Source organism: Oncorhynchus masou, chromosome 22 (assembly GCF_036934945.1).
Source record: "Oncorhynchus masou masou isolate Uvic2021 chromosome 22, UVic_Omas_1.1, whole genome shotgun sequence".
In the NCBI taxonomy this organism is placed as follows: domain Eukaryota; kingdom Metazoa; phylum Chordata; class Actinopteri; order Salmoniformes; family Salmonidae; genus Oncorhynchus; species Oncorhynchus masou.
In genome coordinates this window covers 28901984-28922891 of record NC_088233.1, presented here as the reverse complement: position 1 = coordinate 28922891, position 20908 = coordinate 28901984, and the positions used below count along the sequence as shown (strand labels likewise).

Genomic DNA, 20908 nt, shown 5'->3' with positions numbered 1-20908 from the left:
ATTAATAGGAATTATGTTGCTCTCCCCTGCTCTGTGTCAGGATTCTGCAGTCGGGCCTGGAGGTGGAGCGTATCTACATGAGGAACTTCCTACATCACTACCACTCTAAACGTGGCATGTGGAACAGACGCACCCAACGCAGCGGCACGTAACCCACAACAACGCAGCCAAAACGTTCAGCGACGCAGCCGTACCCACGACAACTCATCCGTGGGTGCAAGGAAACTGCCACACTTTAACGTCCCCATTCCTCGTATCAGCCATTTACAGCTGTCGACCGGTTAACGAGAGGGCAGGACAGAGGGGATTCCTGACACCATTGGGTGATATCCCCTGTCACTCAAAATGTTTGAGGGTGTGGTGATGATGGAACACAACATAATACTGATTGCCCTGGAAAAAGACTGAAAACTAGAGCAGAGGTACTCAAATCTGAACATGTAGGTCCGCAGTACTGCTGGGTGACCAGAGAGTCACTCATCTAGTGTCCCAGGTCTGAATCACAGGTTGATGTTTATTGTCATGATTCTTGCCCTGGAGGCAGCTGCCAAGTCAAAATTGTCCAACTTAAAAATTCAGGATTTTTGGTCTTAATTTAAGGTTTGGGTTAGCAGTGTGGTTGGGGTTGCAAAACAGATTTTATGACCACTGCTAAGCTGTTCCAGGGAAAGACTAATGACAATAAATAACAACCTGCGTCTGAATCAGTCCCGAATCAGACCTCAACAACTGGATTTGAGAAAAGGTGGACAAAACACTACTGGGTACTCTATTTAAACATGATACTACTGGTTTACTCTATTTAAACATGATACTACTGGTTTACTCTATTTTAACAACACACTACTGAGGATCCTGTTCTAAGGAGATACTGTTGTAGTAAAAATGTAAACCTTTTCCACACAGTGTGGATATTTTCCTTTGGCTAGACAATAACAGATGTCTTTGGTAGCGTGAAGAGACTAATAAGAAAACTGGGAGCAGTGATGACCTGCTCTGGTCACTGGTACTGATGAACTAGTCTGGACAATCCTGGGCTGCCCAACCAAAGACAGAGATGATACACACAATTTTAAGCATCATGGATCATACAGCATTTGTATGTAATCAGGGTCCAGCTTATTTATTGACAATGACAAAATGCAACAATGTTACTGTATCACTGTGATTTGTATTTTTTTGGTTTAAAACATTGTTTTATTCATAGAATTAATTAAGACGTGAAAAGGGGGATCACTTCTGATTCAGGCAAGTTTACTGTACTGGATGGGGATATTTCCTTTAATATGCGATGTGCATTATGAAGCCTGCTGTATTCATAAGCTCCATAGCTCTGCTACTGTAGAGCTCTACTACATATTACTGACTCTTGGATGTCACATTGTGCCTATTGCATGTATCCTTCTGCTGTCTATGTCATTTTCTATGGATTATACTTAAGAGGATCTCACACCAAACCCCTTCTGCAAGTTAACAGTTTTTTAAATGTTACCCCGTGCCTTCTCTACAGCTTCGGTGAAGCTGGGGGTTCAGTTGACACAAAACTAGAAAACTTTTGAAATGGGGAAATACTACCTGAACTTGTCAGTTAAAACCCCCCATGTAGTCTTTTACATTAGATTTATAAATCATCACTGTATGTCTAATAAATCACTGTTTATTTCATGAAAATAACTCCAAATATATTTTTATAATTTATTTCCATGAGCCTCCTTTTGCCATTGAAATGCTTTGTCTCATCATTTGGACGTGTTGATACAAATGTTAATATATTTACATACACAGCCCTAATTTCCCAAATTGGATCGTCTAAACTCTAGTCGAGAGCCTACTCCACTTACCCCTTCAAAGTAGGAGGATGCATATGCAAATTATCGATGGCTGGTCATTGGTCAGAATAATCAGATTGATGTCATGATCTGGGCCCAAAAAAACACCCACCTGAACAGGCTTGAATTTCCAGGCATTTTTTTTCAAACAGCTCTTACACAAAAAGGGCGTTATCAAAATGTTCACCATTTCAGTGTTATTTCGACCGCCGTGTGAAAATAAACAAAAACTGGAAATCATGTTTTTGACGGCACTGCCGCTTTAAAAATGCTACATTTTGTGTTCCATTTCCCAATGTGATTGGGAGTATCACAATACCTTGTGTATCTGACCTTTTTGTTACTGAAGTCAGACTCATGGCAGCTGTTTCTACCTTCTGTCTCGTGTCTACACTCCCTTTCTGTTTTGCTGTACATTCCAGTCTTGGGAGCTCGGTCTGCCATGCTGAAAAAACAATTTATTTTCAAACAAAAGAGTAGAGAGAGGGAAAATGAGCATCATACATTTGTAACAATAATTAAGATATTACTTATCAATCCCCTAAAACAAACGTTAAACACAATTAAAAATGAAAAGCTGAAATGTCTTATCAATAGGTATTCAACTCTCTTTGTTATGGCAAGCCTAAATAAGTTCAGGAGTAAACATTCACATGGTAAGTCGCATGGACTCACACTATGTGCAATAATTGTTTTTGACTATTTTTTTCATGACTACCTCATTCGTTCAGTATGTTAAAGCAGCACAAGTAGCACTCAGTCTAGCACGGAGTCTCCTCATGAGACCCATGAGGTGGAGCACAAATTGTCCCTGCGTCGTCTGGGTTAGGGGAGGGTTTGTCCTTGTTCCATCGTGCTCTATCGACTCCAGGTGTACGGTGTTTCCTCCGACACATTGGTGTGGCTGGCTTCCGGGTTAAGCGGGCATTGCGTCAAGAAGCAGTGTGGCTTGGCGGGGCCGTATTTCGGTGGACGCACGGCTCTTGACCGTCGCCTCTCCTGAGTCCGTACGGAAGTTGCAGCGGTGGGGCAAGACTAACTACCAATTGGATACCACGAATTTGGGGGGGGGAAAGGGCTAAAAATCAGTCTGAATCAGTACCAGAACCATGCAGGGCCCCTAAACAAGGGACTTTACATCAGAGCTTTTAACCTGTCCAGATGGGGACTGCATCTAGGGTATTGCACAAGGTTAAATTGAGTTCCTCAGTTAGGTGGTTAACTGATTTTTGTACTCTGATGTCCTTGGGCAGGCGGAGGGAGTCTGGAAGGGCATCTAGGAATCTTTGGGTTGTCCGAGAATTTATAGTATGACTTTTGATGATCCTTTGTTGGGGTCTGAGCAGATTATTTTCATATGTGTTTTTTCATAGTTTTGATGTCTTCAATATTCGTTATTCCACAAAGTAAAATGAGCAGGTGTGTCCACATGTTTTACTGGTACTGCATATTAATAGAAGTCTGGTAAAGCTGAGGATCTCCATGACTGCTATGAACTTCATGCTCTGTGGTCTGATTTCAGGCCTGCCAAACCTGCAGGTGTTGGACCTCTCTAACCAGGTCCTACAGACTGCAGGGTTTTGGCATTTTGAGTGAACACAACCCTATATTCCCAGGGCTCAAACTCATCCTGAGAAAAAACCGGTTTACGGAACTCCATGCTATTGCCAACCACACCCATCAGATTAAGTGTCTTGAGTTACTGGACTTGAGCCCCAACAGAATTGAGTTAAAGGAGAATCCTTCTTGGCCCTCTCATCTCAAACACCTGTCTTTGAGTGGAAACCATTTAGGTAAACAAAGTCTTAACTTATCACAGACAGGGATAGTCTCATTCACAATGTATTCCTGCTTCTGACAAATCTGAGCGGTCTCTCTCTTGGTTCAAACAAATTCAGGAGACAGCCTCAACCTTTACTTACCATCATTGGAAGAGCTACACCTGGACCACAGCAACATCAACTCCTTCCACCAAGAGTCATTTACAGGACCCTTTTACCTGTGACTGTGTTGTACTGGTTTATGACCAGTTTTGACAAAACGTCAGCTGCTGTTTTTCATCTGCCAAGCCATCTTCTTTAGTTTTAGCAATAAATAGAGTTTACAGTTTGTGATCCTAATTTTTTTATCCAACGTGATGTTATATTACGTTTCTTTGAAGTTTGGTGGCACAAAATTGCAAAAAAACTATTCTGGGTGAGCAAGTATTTATTTTATCTGTACATATACAGACATCGAACAAGTGAGCCAACACACACACACACACCTGTGTTCCACCTCTGGTGGCCTCTGTTTTTGCATGCCTGAGGTGTTTCTGATTCTCAATCTTCACCTGTCATTCCGAGGTCATTAAGTGATGTTATACTGAGGTCGCCTGTGATGTGTCTGAGGAGTTTGTCAGAGTGGAATGAATTCTTGGAAGGAACAGAGGCTAAGTATATCCTGGGTCAGAGGTTAACACTGTGCCTCTGCCTTTACACTGTCAGGATGTCTGAAGACAAGGTCCTCCCATTCCACACACACTGATACATGCTGTCAGCTGCCTGCATGGTGGTATGCAGAGTACATTCATCACGGTCACATTTATATTGAAATTGTCAATTCATAAAATAGAAAATGAAGCATGTAATTGTTTTGTTGACTCATGAGACGCCACAGGGGTAACCGTGTAACTACTATGTTCAGTATACAGTATACTATAATAGTGGTGCTACAGCATGTTGTGCAACTGGCTGTCAAACATTCATACATACAACCTTCGGTTTTTGAATTACAGTGATTTTTAATATGTTTTTGTGGTTATGTCATTTCATTTGGCTATGTTACTACAGACAAGTCAGTATGTGTAGGCTAAGTCAACACAATTACTATTTACAAGTTTCTGACTTTTTACAAATAACATTGGGCAGTTTTGTATATTCACATTCCTTAAACTTAACTTGATTTTTTTTTAAAGATACTACTTGAGAGAACATTGGTTAGACTAAATACAGTAGTGATTTGATAGATAGGCACTTTTGTAGCTATGCTATAACCTGCAGCAGGCAACATGAGCTCTACAGCAGTAATACCTTTGACACAGAGACTCAGAAGTGTGGTGTCTTAAAGCCCTGGTTTAGGACCTGAGTTGTGCACCTTTAGTTCAGTCATGGATACGGGTTTTCCCAGTCCCTCTCACTATCTCCACTCTCTCTCCTCTCTTCTCTCTCCAACATTTTTTTTACCCCTCAGTGTAATGGAATTCTGTGTCCCCACCCCCATGCGGTGAGGAACCACCTTATTGACCACCGCCAGCATCGAACATCTTCTTCCTGCCCTCCATGCCAGACATGGCCTCCACGTTCTTCCTCCAGTCTCCCACTTCCAGGTTGCCCTCCTGCCGGGGGCAAACAAGACCACATCAGACCAGAAATAACCACATCAAACCAGTCCTAGCTGGCCCGAAACAATTCATCAGGCTTATTGTTAGATCCCGGTTTTGCTGTCTGTAATCTGTCTGTCATTTCATGTTTGCTCACCTTCTCCTGTTTGATGTCCTCTTTCTTAACAGACTTGAGGTTGGATCGGAGGTCCATATGTTCTTTGTGTTTGGTGCCCAGCAGTGCTCTCATCATCTCCTCTGCTGATACTCTGACCTTCCTCAGAGCTGGCTTCTTAAACTTACCCCCCATGTCCATCACCTTCAGCTTCAACTCGTGGATCTGCAGTGGGGGGAGGGATCAGATGACTGCTATTTGTTGTACATGGTCCCTGACATTAAACTAATAAAATGATGATCAATTAGATGATGGATGATTTGATGTTAGTTTAAATAAGTGTGTATGTGTGTAGTACTCTAGGTGGTTACGTGGTTTCATACGTCTTTGCCGTTCTTGTAGACTTTGGCCTCACAGTCATAGCGCTCCTCATCCACTTGGTCAATCCTGGTATGGAGCTGCTTACACAGTTTCTACAACACATACACACAGTATACATTTTGTACTTTTATTTTATTTTGTAGTTTTACCCTTTTTTTCTCCCCAATTTCATGATATCCAATTGGTAGGTACAGTCTTGTCCCATCGCTGCAACTCCACTACGGACTCGGGAGACGCGCATGTCAAGAGCCATGCGACCTCTGATAAACGACCCTGCCAAGCCGCACTGCTTCTTGACACACTGCTCGCTTAACCCGGAAGCTAGCCGCACCAGCTGGCGACCAAAGTCAGCTTGCAGGCATCCGGCCTGCCACAAAGAGTAGAGCGTGATGGGACAAGAAAGTCCCGTCCGGGCCAAACCCTCCCCTAACCTGGACGACACTTAGCCGATTGTATGCCACCTCATGGGTCTCCCAGTCACGGCCAGCTATGACACAGCCTAGGATCAAACCCGGGTCTGTAGTGACGCCTTAAGCACTGCGATGCAGCGCCTTAGTCCGCTGCGCCACTCGGGAGGTAGCTCTTATTTCTAATGCTAAAGTATCTCTGTAGTTCTTCATGCTCCTCACAGATTTGCTGTAGTGTCTGTCACTCACCTGCAGCTCCTCCAAGGACAAGCCAGACACCTGCAGGGGCGGGAGCTGCTCCCCCAGGTAGCGAACCTTCTCCTCCTCTCTGGCTTGTTTCTCTGCCTCCAGCTCCTCTAATGCACGTGACAATAGGAGGATCTGGTGGGGGTAGACGAACGGAGTTTGGAGAGGTAGTGTGTGTATCTGTGTGTCTGTTACTCTATCAGCTGTTTTGGGCAGCTGTTTTTCTATCAGCTGTTTTTTGACGGTGTGGAGGAGATGGTGCTTTAGTGTGCATGTGTTTGTGTCCATGCTTGCTACCTTCAGTGACCTTTTTGTTACCTTCAGTGACACCTTGCGGGAGGATGAGATCTTGGACTTGGGCTGAAAATAAAACCAATAAATTCTATTTAAATAAGTGTTTAATAATTGAGGGTGTGACATTCTGTTCCAAGGTCCTAGATTTGGGCCACATCTGTGTAAAGCCAGTGTGGAAGTATGCTTGTTTCAAAACAGTTGGAATATGTGGTATTGCTCCTTAAATAGATCTGCATTTTTGGTTCCAGGTATAACTTTTTTTGGTTCAAGATAGAACTCTTTTGGGTTCCATGTAGAACCCTCTGGAAACGGTTCTACATGGAACCCAAAGGGGTTCTACCTGGAACCAAAAGGGTTGTACCTGGATCCAAACGGGTTTCTCCTATAGGGAAAGCCAAAGAACCCTTTCTGGTTCGAAATAGCACCTTTTTTTCCTAAGACTGTAATACTGTATATACAACCCTAACCCACATAACTCTACCCCACAAATCCCTACCCCAATAATCTCTACCCCACACAGACTTACCCCACACAGACTTACCCCACACGGGCCTACCTCACAAGTCCCTACCCCATGCAATTTTACCCCACACAGCCCTACCCCTCAAAAGCCTACCCCACACATTCCTACAGTCCTACCCAGTGCTCGAGGTGGACTGAAATAGGTGCCAGTATTCATTTTGAGTGCCGGTACTCTTTATATTTAGGTTCCGGTACGCATTATATTTGAGCACAATGGCCCTACCCCACACATTCCTACAGCCATACCCCACACAGGTCTATCCCAGAACCATAAACATAGAGAGATTGGGGATGTCGGTTTCAACCAAAAAGCACATGAAGACACATTTACACAGCATTACATAATTCAGCAGCAGCCATTTTGCTTCTTCCTGGGCAATCGTGGCCTAGCAGTTCACATATTATTTTATTAAGTTAACTACACAAAGCTAGCTAACTGAACTGCAAAAAGTATAATGCAAATACTTGTTAAGACTGGATTAATATAATGTTCAGAGGCAGCAACATGGCATCCAGCTCTAAAATGAGCCAAAGTCTCTCTGACTGGCGTACCCCACTCAGTCCTACCCACACCTGTCATACCTTTCCCTGAAAATAAAACAAGAGAGGTAAAACAAGAGAGGAGAGTTAACATTGATATTGATAACACCTGTAGATGTGTTGGGAGCGCTTTGTGTGTTGTGTTGGTAGCAGAGTTCCAGACACATTTCCATTGTAACAGATGGACAATTATTACATTAGATCTACCTTGTTGTGTTCGACCTTTGGAGCCATTGGCATGGGGGCATTCTGAGGACACACACACAGTCAGTACACATATCAAAACATTTCATTTTGATTTACTTCAAAAGAGTTAAAAGAAAAACTTACATCACTGCAATGGCCATTTAGAGTTTAATGAGGGAGAGAGAGAAAGCCAGACAGGCAGACAGACAGACAGACAGACATATGAATGCATGGACTTCACTCACTTCTGAACAAAGCATTAATTTCAATATGACAAATTAGCTATTTAGGATAAATAAACACTGCCCATGTAACAACATTCTAAAAAGTAGTACTTACTCATCAGCCATTGTTGAACCTTTGAGAGAGAGCAGTCTGTTTTGTATCAGAGACGTAGAGTCAGAGAGACATCCCTGAAAAACTACAGTTGAGGCATAAACCCCTCATGGTATGAGTATGATAAAATAACATTAACTAGCTACCAATCAGTGCAATACATGACCAAATCATTAATAAGACAGTTTGATTGATAATAATCACTAAATCCTCTACTGATGTTCCCTTACCTGTTTTGCACTGTTAGGTGCTCTCTTTGTTGAAAGCTTTTGGACTGAAGGCTTTGTGCAAGCATGTAGGCATCGGCTGGTATATATAGTACACACACACCAGACAATGGTATTGGCTGCCTGTGTGAAGCATGCCATCTCTCCTGTGACCCGGTGACACTGCTGTAAATCAATCAGTCCATCATGCGGGATCAACTGGAAATCTCGGACTGTTAACTCATGTTACAGATTCCCACAGCCTGACAAGATTATAACCCAAACAGCACACAATACACAGCTCTATCACTGTATTCAGTTAAGTTACTGTAATGATCTGGTGTGATCAAGCTGTGCTGTTTGAGTGAGTGTGTTTGAGAGGTACACTCTTTAAAAAAAAGAAAAAGGTTCCAAATGTTTTTTTTTGCCGAGGAGAACCCTTTTTTGGTTCCACATAGAACCCTCTGTGGAAAGGGTCCTACATTTTTAAAATTTAACTAGGCAAGTCAGTTTAGAACAAATTCCTATTTAGAATGATGGCCTACCAGGGAACAGTGGGTTAACTGTCTTGTTCAGGGGGAGAATGACAGATGTGTACCTTGTCAGCCAGGGGATTTGATCCAGCAACCTTTCGGTTACTGGCCCAACACTCTAACCACTACATGGAACTCAAAAGGGTTCTTCAAAGGGTTATCCTATGAGGACAGCTGAAGAACATTTTGAGGTTCCAGACAGCACCTTTTATTTGTGAATATATACTCCTCGCGTCCTCTCTCTTCTCTACTCGCCTCCATCTCAAAACCCATTGGATGAGAAAGCCAGAGGTCCATTCCCTCTAACTTTCTCCTCCAATGGGTTTTGAGAAGGAGGCGAGGAGAGGGGACGCAAGGAGAGTGCAATTGAGATTCTCCCATAGTCTACTGTTAGAGCCTGGGGTATGTTATTTTAGGTCAACAGCAGATGTTCCACTGTGTTCTATTTATTCAGTAACCTTTCTGCTGCTATCTCTGTCCTCAACACAATGCTGCGGCCCGTTCCTCCATCTGTCTCCCACCCAGCCGCTGCCTCACCATAGATCATTCACAGGTGACAGACTCACCACAGCCCTGTGCTATACCCAGCCTCAGTGTTCTCATAACCCTGCACACTAACCTAACCCAGCCTTCTCTCATAGCACTGTATCCCAGCCCAAACTAACCCAGTTACAGCCCAGCCCCAACACCCAAGCTCCAGCCCCCTCCTCAGCCCCAGTCAAGCCCTGCCCAATCTCCAGTGCTTAGACTAACAGCTTGTCTTGCATGTGTCTGTGCTCAGAAATCGTAATTAATGACTACTCTGACACCACCATAATGTGGCCTCCCCATTGATTTATGCTTTTTATGGCATCCACAGTGTTTACTGTTTAGAGTCACAAATAAAGGCGTTCTCCACGAAGGGCATGCAATGGCAGTTGGGTCTGCAACAGGAGGGCCAGTTGAAGCAGAGTTGTGTTAACCCCTACACCATTCGGCAGTACCACTCATTCCTGACGAGCCAGACTCAGCAGGTTAGCGTTAATGCAACCCTCTCTGAGCCTAGAGACATTAGCACAGGGTTGCGTGAGGTCGCCCATCTTATTCACACTGTACACAAATGAATGAACCAGCAGTCATCCTGATAATTACATTGTATAGTTTTCAGATGATAGCGCCACTCTTGGTCTATTGTATTAAGAGGCTGATACTACTGTGTACGAGTCAGAGATTCAAAGGTTTGTCAAGTGGTGTGATGAGCACAATTTCATCTTTCATGTAAAGAAAACAAAAGAGATGGTGTTTGACCCCATATCTGTCGGTGACCACACACCCCTGTGGTTGTCCACAATGCTAACATAGCATAGGTCAGTTCATACAAGTACCTAGGTGTACATATGGACAATGTGCTTAGCTGGAAGGTCCAAGTAGAGTGTCAGAGTCCAACAAAGCCTCTACATAGTCTCAGGTTTTTGGAGTTGACCAGAAAATAATGCTCCTTTTCTATCATTCGGTTATAGAGAATATCCCGAGATATGGGATCACAGTTTATTTTGGCAATTTATCAGTCCAACTGAAATCTCAAATTGCATGCCTGACACAAACTGCCATGAAGGTCATGGTTGTGAAGCAACAGCCATCCCTGCAGACAATTTTTGAAAAGACCATTACCAGACAAGCGCAGAAAATTATTTGTATTTCATTCCATGTATAAGCGCCTCCCCTCAGGCAGACACTATAGGCTCCCTACATGTAAGCTTCATTCCTATGTCTATTAAATACCTAAACAACAAGATGTAAAGCTGAGCTGTGTTAGTACGCCATCACCCTCAGCTGGGTCGGGAGAACTCCGATGCCTGTATCCTAACTGCTATCCATTCCTAGGAGTGGGGGTTAGCAGAGGAAGGAGAGATTGAAATGGATATGAGCTTGGACACTCAGCCTGCCATGTAACCTTGATAGCGGCCATTGGGTCTTTGGCAGAGAGGAGAAAAAAGGTTCCAAGGATGCTATGGATATCTGTGTGCTCTGAGATTAAAATATCAGCCTATCCCCTCACACACCCCCGGGGACAAACTAACCAGGTGTCAAGAAGAAGGCTTGATCATTTAATTCAGACAAATCTACCTAGCAAACAGCACGGACACACACACAGTCTTGTATAACTTGGGACACACAATTTAGTCTGATTCAAAATCCTATTTTCCCTACACACTAACCCGTAACCTAACACTAACCCTTACCCTAAACCTAACCTTAACCCAAACCATAAAACTGAAGCTAAACCTAACCCTAGCTCTTAACCCTAATTCTAACCTTAACTGTAAACCCCTTAGAAATAGCATTTGACCTCCCCAGTTGGTTAAATTGCTATTTGTTTACTATTCTTGTGGGGACTTATGGTCCCCACAAGTATAGTTAAACACGTCCACATGCGCACACTTACAGCCACACACACACTCCATCTCAACCTCATTGTGGATAATTTTGAAGGGCATAAGTGATATGGCAAAATCTGACGCATATGTATCTATTTTAGTGCATATTACATCTACTGTTATATTAATACTGTACACATTTCACCTCATTGTGTGTGTATGGGACAGGCCCAACCGGCCGCAAGGTGGGGCTATTATTCATTTTATGTTGTTTTCTGACTAATGAGACCAGCCGGTAAAAAACTTCTGGCCCCCATGGACCGGTTTGTACATGAAACATCCTCCATTCAGGGTGCACAGGCGTTGATTTACTCAACTCATATGTGGAAAAAAATCGTGTTTTTGTTTTTTGGATTTTCGGACAACTTCTGGATGTTGCACACCTGGTTGAACATGGTGGGCAACATCAGCAAGTAAAGTTCGCATTAGCCACTCTAGCATGGTGGTTGAAAATGTTGTTTTATTAAGACAATGTGCATATGTCCCCCGTTTTTTTCACCAACAAACCATTAAATCGAGCTAAGGAGGTTACGCACACAAGTGCAGCCTGAGTGGAGGATGTTTTACGTACGATCCGGTCCATTTGTGACACTCTGGGCAGCGGGGTAGCCTAGTGGTTAGAGCGTTGGATTAGTAACCGAAAGGTTGCAAGCTCATATCCCCGAGCTGACAAGGTACACATTTGTCGTTCTGCCCCCGGACAAGGCAGTTCCGCATTCATTGAAAATAAGAATTTGTTTTTAACTGACTTGCCTAGTTAAATAGTAAAGCGTAAAGTAAGATGACAAACGACGAAAATGGAATAATAGCGACATCATGCGGTCAGTTGGGCTAAGTATGAGAAAGCCTAACGTGAAGATGAAGCCGGTGTTACAGTTTTACATCTCGTGAACAAGATTTCGTTACCACCTTTCCACCAGAAGAGAAGACAGCGCTGGCTAGCATTTTCCATTCGTTGAGCTGGCTGGGGATGCTAACCGCAATGTGTGTACAGTGAATTTGAATTAGCTTTTTTTTTTAAAGCAGTCAATGGCCATAAAGCGTAGTTATAGTAAATGTTAGCCACATCTACCGGGCTTTTAAGAGAAGATCTCGTCATGTTTGGTAGAGATGCGGAGGTCTGGCGCGCGGGCTGCCAACAAAGTCCGTCTGAAAAAACGCTGCTGTTTCCCCAGCTCTCTCGTTTGACATAGTCCAGGTAAGGACACTCAGTGACGTCTAATAACAGCCAGTTTGTTATACTGTTTGTAACATAGATTTCATTATGTTGTGTGGCGACCCGTTCGCACAGAAATACAGGGGGTAACGTTATGCATGCATGTCAGTCAACTGCTATGCAGTAACGCCAAGCTAAGCTAACTGTGTGGCTGTTGCAATAAGCTCTCAATTAGTTAACTGGCTAACTAAGTCTGTCATCCAAGTAACCTAGTTCTATAAACCAGTTAGCTAACGTATCTTACATATTACAGTAACGTCAGTGAAACAAGTAATAAGGTAGAATGACCACTGTATTAGCTATAGCTACATGGCCAGAATATGTTGCTTTGCTGGTACATGTCAATCTCTGGATGTCAACTGTCACCAACATATGTCGCCTGACCATGTCAGGACTAGCATCAGCCTTCTACTACTCAGTAGCCACAACTGCAGTGTGACCTTAGATCTGGTAGCGCATTAATCAATTCATCTTTATTTAACCAGGTAAGTTGACTGAGAACACATTCTCATTTACAGCAACGACCTGGGGAATAGTTACAGGGGAGATGAATGAGACAATTGTAAGCTGGGGATGATTAGGTAACCGTATGAGGGCCAGATTGGGAATTTAGCCAGGACACCAGGGTTAACACCCCTACTCTTACAATAAGTGCCATGGGATCTTTAGTGACCACAGAGAGTCAGGACAACCGTTTGAAGTCCCTTCCGAAAGATGGCACCCTACACAGGGCAATGGCCCAATCACTGCCCTGGGGATATTTTTTTAGACCAGAGGAAAGGGTGCTTCCTACTGGCCCTCCAAACACCACTTCCAGCAGCATCTGGTCTTCCATCCAGGGACCGACCAGGACCAACCCTGCTTAGCTTCAAAAGCAAGCCAGCAGTGGGATGCAGGGTGGTATGCTGCTGGCCAGGTTTTATCATGATCTGGTGAATACAGGTAAAATACACAATATTGCTATTGTAGTAATGCAATTATTTACCTGTAATTCTTTGATCCGAAGGTGATGACAAAGCTGAATTATGCCGGGTAAATTGAAAGCTAAGATTGTGGCGGGGCGTCACTTACCAGTCATGGACAGAGCCAGCGACCTCACTGATGCCTTTGTAGAGGTGAGCATGGTCCATTCTAACCCTGAAAAAAACATCAGGTCAACGTAATCTTACAACCCCTTCAACACATATACTTTGTTACAGTGATGCAGTACTAGCCTTGTGGTGTTCTTCATTGTTGTCTTACAGGTCAAGTTTGGCAACACAACTTTCAAAACGGATGTCTACCCCAAGTCCCTTAATCCACAGTGGAACTCAGAGTGGTTCAAATTTGAGGTAAAATGTGTGAATATGACATCTTGACTTATTTCTCTGTGAAGGAAGGTGTTTGTGAATGGCATAGGATTACAGGGTGAAGAAGCTGCAGCAGGGTTCTCCACAAAGAATGTAAGAGGGGCGCTTCGCCACTTTGTGGACCGGCTGCGCCACAATGTAAAAAAACAACTATATTTGCCATTTTTGCTCTAGATTGCAGGAAATGTCAGTTACATGTGTTAAAACATGCTAAAATCTTTGCGCCCCTCCGGGCATCCCCCGGCGTTAAAAAATCCTGGGGCGAACCCAATAGAGTCAACATGATTGTCCTGTATTATTGTTTCCCCAACTTTGTCCCCCCTCTAGGTGGATGATGAGGATTTGCAGGATGAGCCGTTACAGATCACAGTGTTGGACCATGACACTTACAGTGCCAACGACGCAATAGGGAAGGTCTACATTGACATCGACCCTCTGCTGTCCAGCGAGGCTGCTACCGTCATCTCTGGATGGTTCCCCATCTACGACACTATACACGGTGCATTTCTTATAGATACTGAACAAAAATATCAACGCAACGTGCAATAATTTCAAAGATTTTACTGAGTTAAACATCCGTTAAGGAAATCAGTCAATTTAAATGAATTAATTAGGCTCTAATCTATGGATTTCACATAACTGGGAATACAGATATACATTTGTCGGTCGCAGATACCTTAAAGAAAATGGGCCTCACAATGGACCTCAGGATCTCATCATGGCATCTCTGCATTCAAATAGCCATTGATAAAATGCACTTGTGTTCACTGTCCGTAGCTGCCTATACCATAACCCCACCACCACAATGGGGTACTCTGTTCAGAACGTTGACATCAGCAAACAGCTCGTCTATGTGACGCCATACACGTGGTCTGCGGTTGTGAGGCTGGTTGGACATGCAACCAAATTCTCAAAAACAACATTGCTGCGGCTTATGGTAGAGAAATTAACATTCTCTGGCAACATCTCTGGTGGACTTGCCTGCAGTCAACATTCCAATTGCGTGCCCCCTCAACTTGAGACGTGTGGCATCGTGTTGTGTGACAAAACTGCACATTTTAGAGTGGCCTTTTATTGTACCCACCACAATGTGCACCTGTGTAATGATAATGCTGTTTAATCAGATTCTTGATATGCCACACCTGTCATGTGGATGGATTATCTTAGCAAAGGAGAATGCCCACTAACAGGGATGTAAACAAATTTGCACAACATTTGAGAGAAATATGCTTTTTGTGCATCTGGAAAATTTCTGGGATCTTTTATTTCAGCTCATGGAACTTAAGACACACTTTACATGTTGTGTTTTATATTTTTCTTCAGTGTAATTCCCCATCTACCACACTATACACAGTCAGTTATATACTTCCACTATCTATGACACAAGTTATATATTTACCCATCAACAGTGCATGGCCACAGTGGTACTTTTCAGATACATAACCAGGACTCTCAAGAAATACAGTGTTCTCTGTGAAACAGCCTGTAAATGCATGTTGTTCCTCTGCTGTAAAAACACTGCCTTACTAAAAGCTGTTATTTAACGGTATCTATCTAGTAATGATGATGTAGCGCCTGTCTTCCTGGTTTGAGAGGGGAGAGGAGTGTGCTTGTGAAGAGTTGGGGTTTCTATTAGAGGTCAACTGATTCCGATTTTTCAATGCCGATACCGATTATTGGAGGACCAGAGAAGCCGATACCGATTATTGGAGGACCAGAGAAGCCGATACCGATTATTGGAGGACCAGAGAAGCCGATACCGATTATTGGAGGACCAGAGAAGCCGATACCGATTATTGGAGGACCAGAGAAGCCGATACCGATTATTGGAGGACCAGAGAAGCCGATACCGATTATTGGAGGACCAGAGAAGCCGATACCGATTATTGGATGACCAGAGAAGCCGATACCGATTATTGGAGGACCAGAGAAGCCGATACCGATTATTGGAGGACCAGAGAAGCCGATACCGATTATTACGTTTATTATTTCAGTGAAATACGGAACCGTTCGGTATTTTATCTAACGGGTGGCATCCCTAAGTCTAAATATTCGTGTTACATTGCACAACCTTCAATGTATGTCATAATTACATAAAATTCTGGCAAATTAGTTTGCAATCAGCCAGGCAGCCCAAACTGTTGCATATACCCTGACTCTGCGTGCAATGAACACAAGAGAAATTACACAATTTCACCTGGTTAATATTGCCTGTAAACTGGATTAGTAGTTATAACTAGTGATTAGGATTGATTGTTTTTTATAAGATAAGTTTAATGCTAGCTAGCAATTTACCTTGGCTTCTACTGCATTCGTGTAACAGGCAGGCTACTCGTGGAGTGCAATGGTTAAAGCGTTAGACTAGTTAACTGTGCGGTTGCAAGATTGGAACCCCTGAGCTGACAAGGTGAAAATCTTGTCATTCTGCCCCTGAACAAGGCAGTTAACCCACAGTTCCTATGCAGTCATTGAAAATAAGAATGTGTTCTTAACTGACTTGCCTAGTTAAATAAAAGGTATAAGAAAAAGTTGTTTTGTTTTTATTTTATTTTTAATAATCGGAAATCGGTGCCCAAAAATACCGAAATTCTGATTAATCGGCCGACCTCTGGTTTCTATGGTTCGGTGGTGTTTTTGTCTAGTAGTAATGTTTCTGTTCATTCTGTCCTCCTACAGGTATCAGAGGGGAGATTAATGTTCTGGTAAAGGTGGACCTCTTCAACGACCTAAACCGCTTCAGACAGTCCTCCTGTGGGGTCAAGTTCTTCTGCAGTGAGTCCTGGTTCCATATGGGGATGTACTATAGTAGAGAGATCTAGTCACAAGAAATGGCTGATGATGATAATGAATGATGATAAGGTGTTTATGCGTGTGTTAGCAACATCCATCCCGAGGTGTTACCGCGCGGCGCTGGTCCATGGTTTTGTTGAGGAGCTGGTGGTGAACGAGGACCCGGAGTACCAGTGGATTGACCGCATCAGAACCCCCAGGGCTTCTAACGAGGCCCGCCAGCGACTCATCTCCCTCATGTCTGGTACATAACCCAGCTATCTAACTTTCTCTACTGTGTGTGTGTGTGTGTGTGTATAATGTATAATATATGTATAATATATAGTGGGGCAAAAAAAGTATTTAGTCAGCCACCAATTGTGCAAGTTCTCCCACTTAAAAAGATGAGAGGCCTGTAATTTATCATAGGTACACTTCAACTATGACAGACAAAATGAGAAAAAAAATCCAGAAAATCACATTGTAGGATTTTTAATTAATTTATTTGCAAATTATGGTGGAAAGTAAGTATTTGGTCAATAACAAACGTTTATCTCAATACTTTGTTATTTACCCTTTGTTGGCAATGACAGAGATCAAATGATTTCTGTAAGTCTTCACAAGGTTTTCACACACTTGCTGGTATTTTGGCCCATTCCTCCATGCAGATCTTCTCTAGAGCAGTGATGTTTTGGGGCTGTTGCTGGGCAACACGGACTTTCAACTCCCTCCAAAGATTTTCTGTGTGGTTGAGATCTGGAGACTGGCTAGGCCACTCCAGGACTTTGAAATGCTTCTTACGAAGCCACTCCTTCGTTGCCCGGGCGGTGTGTTTGGGATCATTGTCATGCTGAAAGATTCAGCCACGTTTCATCTTCAATGCCCTTGCTGATGGAAGGAGGTTTTCACTCAAAATCTCAGGATACATGGCCCCATTCATTTTTTTCCTTTATACGGATCAGTAGTCCTGGTCCCTTTGCAGAAAAACAGCCCCAAAGCATGATGTTTCCACCCCCATGCTTCACAGTAGGTATGGTGTTCTTTGGATGCAACTGCATTCTTTGTCCTCCAAACACAACGAGTTGAGTTTTACCAAAAAGTTATATTTTGGTTTCATCTGACCATATGACATTCTCCCAATCTTCTTCTAGATTATCCAAATGCTCTCTAGCAAACTTCAGACAGGCCTGGACATGTCCTGGCTTAAGCAGGGGGATACGTCTTGCACTGCAGGATTTGAGTCCCTGGCGGCGTAGTTTGTTACTGATGGTAGGCTTTGTTACTTTGGTCCCAGCTCTCTGCAGGTCATTCACTAGGTCCCACCGTGTGGTTCGGTGAGCAAAAATCCCAGTTCTTGTGATCTACAATTTTGTTTCTGGTGTCCTTTGGCAGCTCTTTGGTCTTGGCCATAGTGGAGTTTGGAGTGTGACTGTTTGAGGTTGTGGACTGGTGTCTTTTAGACTGATAACAAGTTCAAACAGGTGCCATTAATACAGGTAACGAGTGGAGGACAGAGGAGTCTCTTAAAGAATAAATTACAGGTCTGTGAGAGCCAGAAATCTTGCTTGTTTGTAGGTGACCAAATACTTATTTTCCACCATAATTTGCAAATAAATTCATAAAAAATCCTACAATGTGATTTTCTGGATTTTTTTTCTTCATTTGTCTGTCATAGTTGAAGTGTACCTATGATGAAAATTACAGGCCTCATCTTTTTAAGTGGGAGAACTTGCACAATTGGTGGCTGACTAAATACTTTTGTGCCCCACTGTATATATAGTATATCACGAAAGTGAGTACACCCCTCACATTTTTGTAAATATTTGAGTATATCTTTTCATGTGACAACACTGAAAAAATGACACTTTGCTACAATGTAAAGTAGTGAGTGTACAGCTTGTATAACGGTGTACATTTTCTGTCCCCACAAAATAACAACACACAGCCATTAATGTCTAAACCGCTGGCAACAAAAGTGAGTACACCCCTAAGTGAAAATGTCCAAATTGGGCCCAATTAGCCATTTTCCCTCCCCGGTGTCATGTGACTCGTTAGTGTTACAAGGTCTCAGGTGTGAATGGAGAGCAGGTGTGTTTGGTGTCATCGCTCTCACACTCCCTCATACTGACTGGTCACTGGAAGTTCAACATGGCACCTCATGGCAAAGAACTCTCTGAGGATCTGAAAAAAAGAATTGTTGCTCTACAAAAAGATGGCCTGGGCTATAAGAAGATTGCCAAGACCCAGTCAGTCAGTGCTCAGACCATACGCCGTACACTGCATCAAATTGGTCTGCATGGCTGTTGTCCCAGAAGGACGCCTCTTCTCAAGATGATGCACAAGAAAGCCCGCAAACAGTTTGCTGAAGACAAGCAGACTAAGGACATGGATTACTGGAACCATGTCCCGTGGTCTGATGAGACCAAGATAAACTTATTTGGTTCAGATGGTGTCAAGTGTGTATGGCGCCAACCAGGTGAGGAGTACAAAGACAAGTGTCTTGCCTACAGTCAAGCATGGTGGTGGGAGTGTCATGGTCTGGGGCTGCATGAGTGCTGCCGGCACTGGGGAGCTACAGTTCATTGAGGGAATCATGAATGCCAACATGTACTGTGACATACTGAAGCAGAGCATGATCCCCTCCCTTCGGAGACTGGGCTGCAGGGCAGTATTCCAACATAAGGACCCCAAACACACCTCCAAGACGACCACTGCCTTGCTAAAGAAGCTGAGGGTAAAGGTGATGGACTGGCCAAGCATGTCTCCAGACCTAAACCCTATTGAGCATCTGTGGGGCATCCTCAAACGGAAGGTGGAGGAATGCAAGGTCTCTAACATCCACCAGCTCCGTGATGTCGTCATGTAGGAGTGGAAGAGGAATTCAGTGGCAACCTGTGAAGCTCTGGTGAACTCCATGCCCAAGAGGGTTAAGGCAGTGCTGGAAAATGATGGTGACCATGCAAAATATTGACACTTTGGGCCCAATTTGGACATTTTCACTTAGGGGTGTACTCACTTTTGTTGCCAGTGGTTTAGACATTAATGGCTGTGTGTTGAGTTATTTTGAGGGAACAGCAAATTTACACTGTTATACAAGCTGTACACTCACTACTTTACATTATAGCAAAGTGTCATTTCTTCAGTGTTGTCACATGAAAAGATATACTCAAATATTTACAAAAATTGTGTACTCACTTGTGTTCTCTCTTTTGTGATATACTGTACATATGTTGAAGTCGGAAGTTTACATACACCTTAACAAAATACATTTAAACTCAGTTTTTCACAATACCTGACATTTTATCCTAGTAAAAATTATTTCTCAGGTCAGTTAGGATCACCACTTTATTTTAAGAATGTGAAATGTCAGAATAATAGTAGAGAGATTTATTTCAGCTTTTATTTCTTTCATCACATTCCCAGTGGGTCAGAACTTTACATACACTCAATTAGTATTTGGTAGCATTGCCTTTAAATTGTTTAACTTGGGTCAAACATTTTGGGTAGCCTTTCACAAGCTTCCCACAATAAGTTGGGTGAATTTTGGCCCATTCTTCTTGACAGAACTGGTGTAACTGAGTCAGGTTTCTAGGCCTCGTGGCTCAAGCACGCTTTTTCAGTTCTGCCCACACATTTCCTATAGGATTGAGGTCAGGGCTTTGTGATGGCCATTCCAATGCCTTGACTTTGTTGTCCTTAAGCCATTTTGCCAAAACTTTGGAAGAATGCTTGGGGTCATTGTCCATTTGGAAGACGTTTTTGCGACCAAGCTTTAACTTCCTGACTGATGTCTTGATATGTTGCTTCAATATATCCACATAATTTTCTTTCCTCATTATGCCATCTATTTTGTGAACTGCACCTGTCCCTCCTGCAGCAAAGCACCCCACAACATTACGCTGCCACCCCCGTGCTTAACGGTTGGGATGGTGTTCTTCAGCTTGAAAGCGTCCCCTTTCTCCTCCAAACATAACGATTGTCATTATGGCCAAACAGTTCTGTTTTTGTTTCATCAGACCAGAGGACATTTCTCCAAAAAGTACGATCTTTGTCCCCATGTGCAGTTGCAAACTGTAGTCTGTCTTTTTTATGGCGGTTTTGGAGCAGTGGCCTCTTCCTTGCTGAGTGGCCTTTCAGGTTATGTCGATACAGGACTCGTTTTACTGTGGATATAGATACTTTTGTACCTGTTTCCTCCAGC

General features: G+C 43.2%; 3 protein-coding genes across 6 annotated transcripts in view; 2 read left to right on the top strand and 1 right to left on the bottom strand.

The window, feature by feature from the left end:
- The window catches only part of b4galnt3b (beta-1,4-N-acetyl-galactosaminyl transferase 3b), a 45768-nt gene extending 44070 nt beyond the window's left edge, over nt 1-1698 (top strand). Inside the window, exon 20 of the mRNA XM_064929820.1 lies at nt 41-1698. Within this exon, the coding sequence (XP_064785892.1) occupies nt 41-152 (112 nt within the window). The 3' untranslated portion in view covers nt 153-1698. The remainder of the gene's footprint in view (nt 1-40) is intronic.
- Nucleotides 1699-4471: 2773 nt separating this feature from the next.
- tnni1c (troponin I, skeletal, slow c) lies at nt 4472-7938 on the bottom strand. Of its 2 annotated transcripts, XM_064928926.1 has the most exons (6): nt 7903-7938; nt 6658-6699; nt 6343-6474; nt 5689-5778; nt 5348-5530; nt 4472-5205 (listed from the first exon to the last, which is right to left on the bottom strand). In XM_064928926.1, the coding sequence occupies exons 1-6, from the start codon at nt 7933-7935 to the stop codon at nt 5107-5109; spliced, it is 579 nt and encodes a 192-aa protein (XP_064784998.1). In that variant the 5' UTR covers nt 7936-7938; the 3' UTR covers nt 4472-5106. The 2 variants fall into 2 exon arrangements, with proteins under 2 accessions (XP_064784998.1, XP_064784997.1); XM_064928925.1 differs by lacking the exon at nt 7903-7938 and having other exon boundaries at nt 6658-6759.
- A 4361-nt stretch (nt 7939-12299) lies between these two features.
- Nucleotides 12300-20908, top strand: part of c2cd5 (C2 calcium dependent domain containing 5) — a 64336-nt gene continuing 55727 nt past the window's right edge. For all 3 annotated transcript variants that reach the window (XM_064929819.1, XM_064929818.1, XM_064929817.1), the window contains exons 1-6: nt 12300-12571; nt 13596-13704; nt 13834-13920; nt 14266-14437; nt 16615-16710; nt 16817-16972. In XM_064929819.1, the coding sequence (XP_064785891.1) occupies nt 13615-13704; nt 13834-13920; nt 14266-14437; nt 16615-16710; nt 16817-16972 (601 nt within the window). In that variant the 5' untranslated portion in view covers nt 12300-12571; nt 13596-13614. The remainder of the gene's footprint in view (nt 12572-13595; nt 13705-13833; nt 13921-14265; nt 14438-16614; nt 16711-16816; nt 16973-20908) is intronic.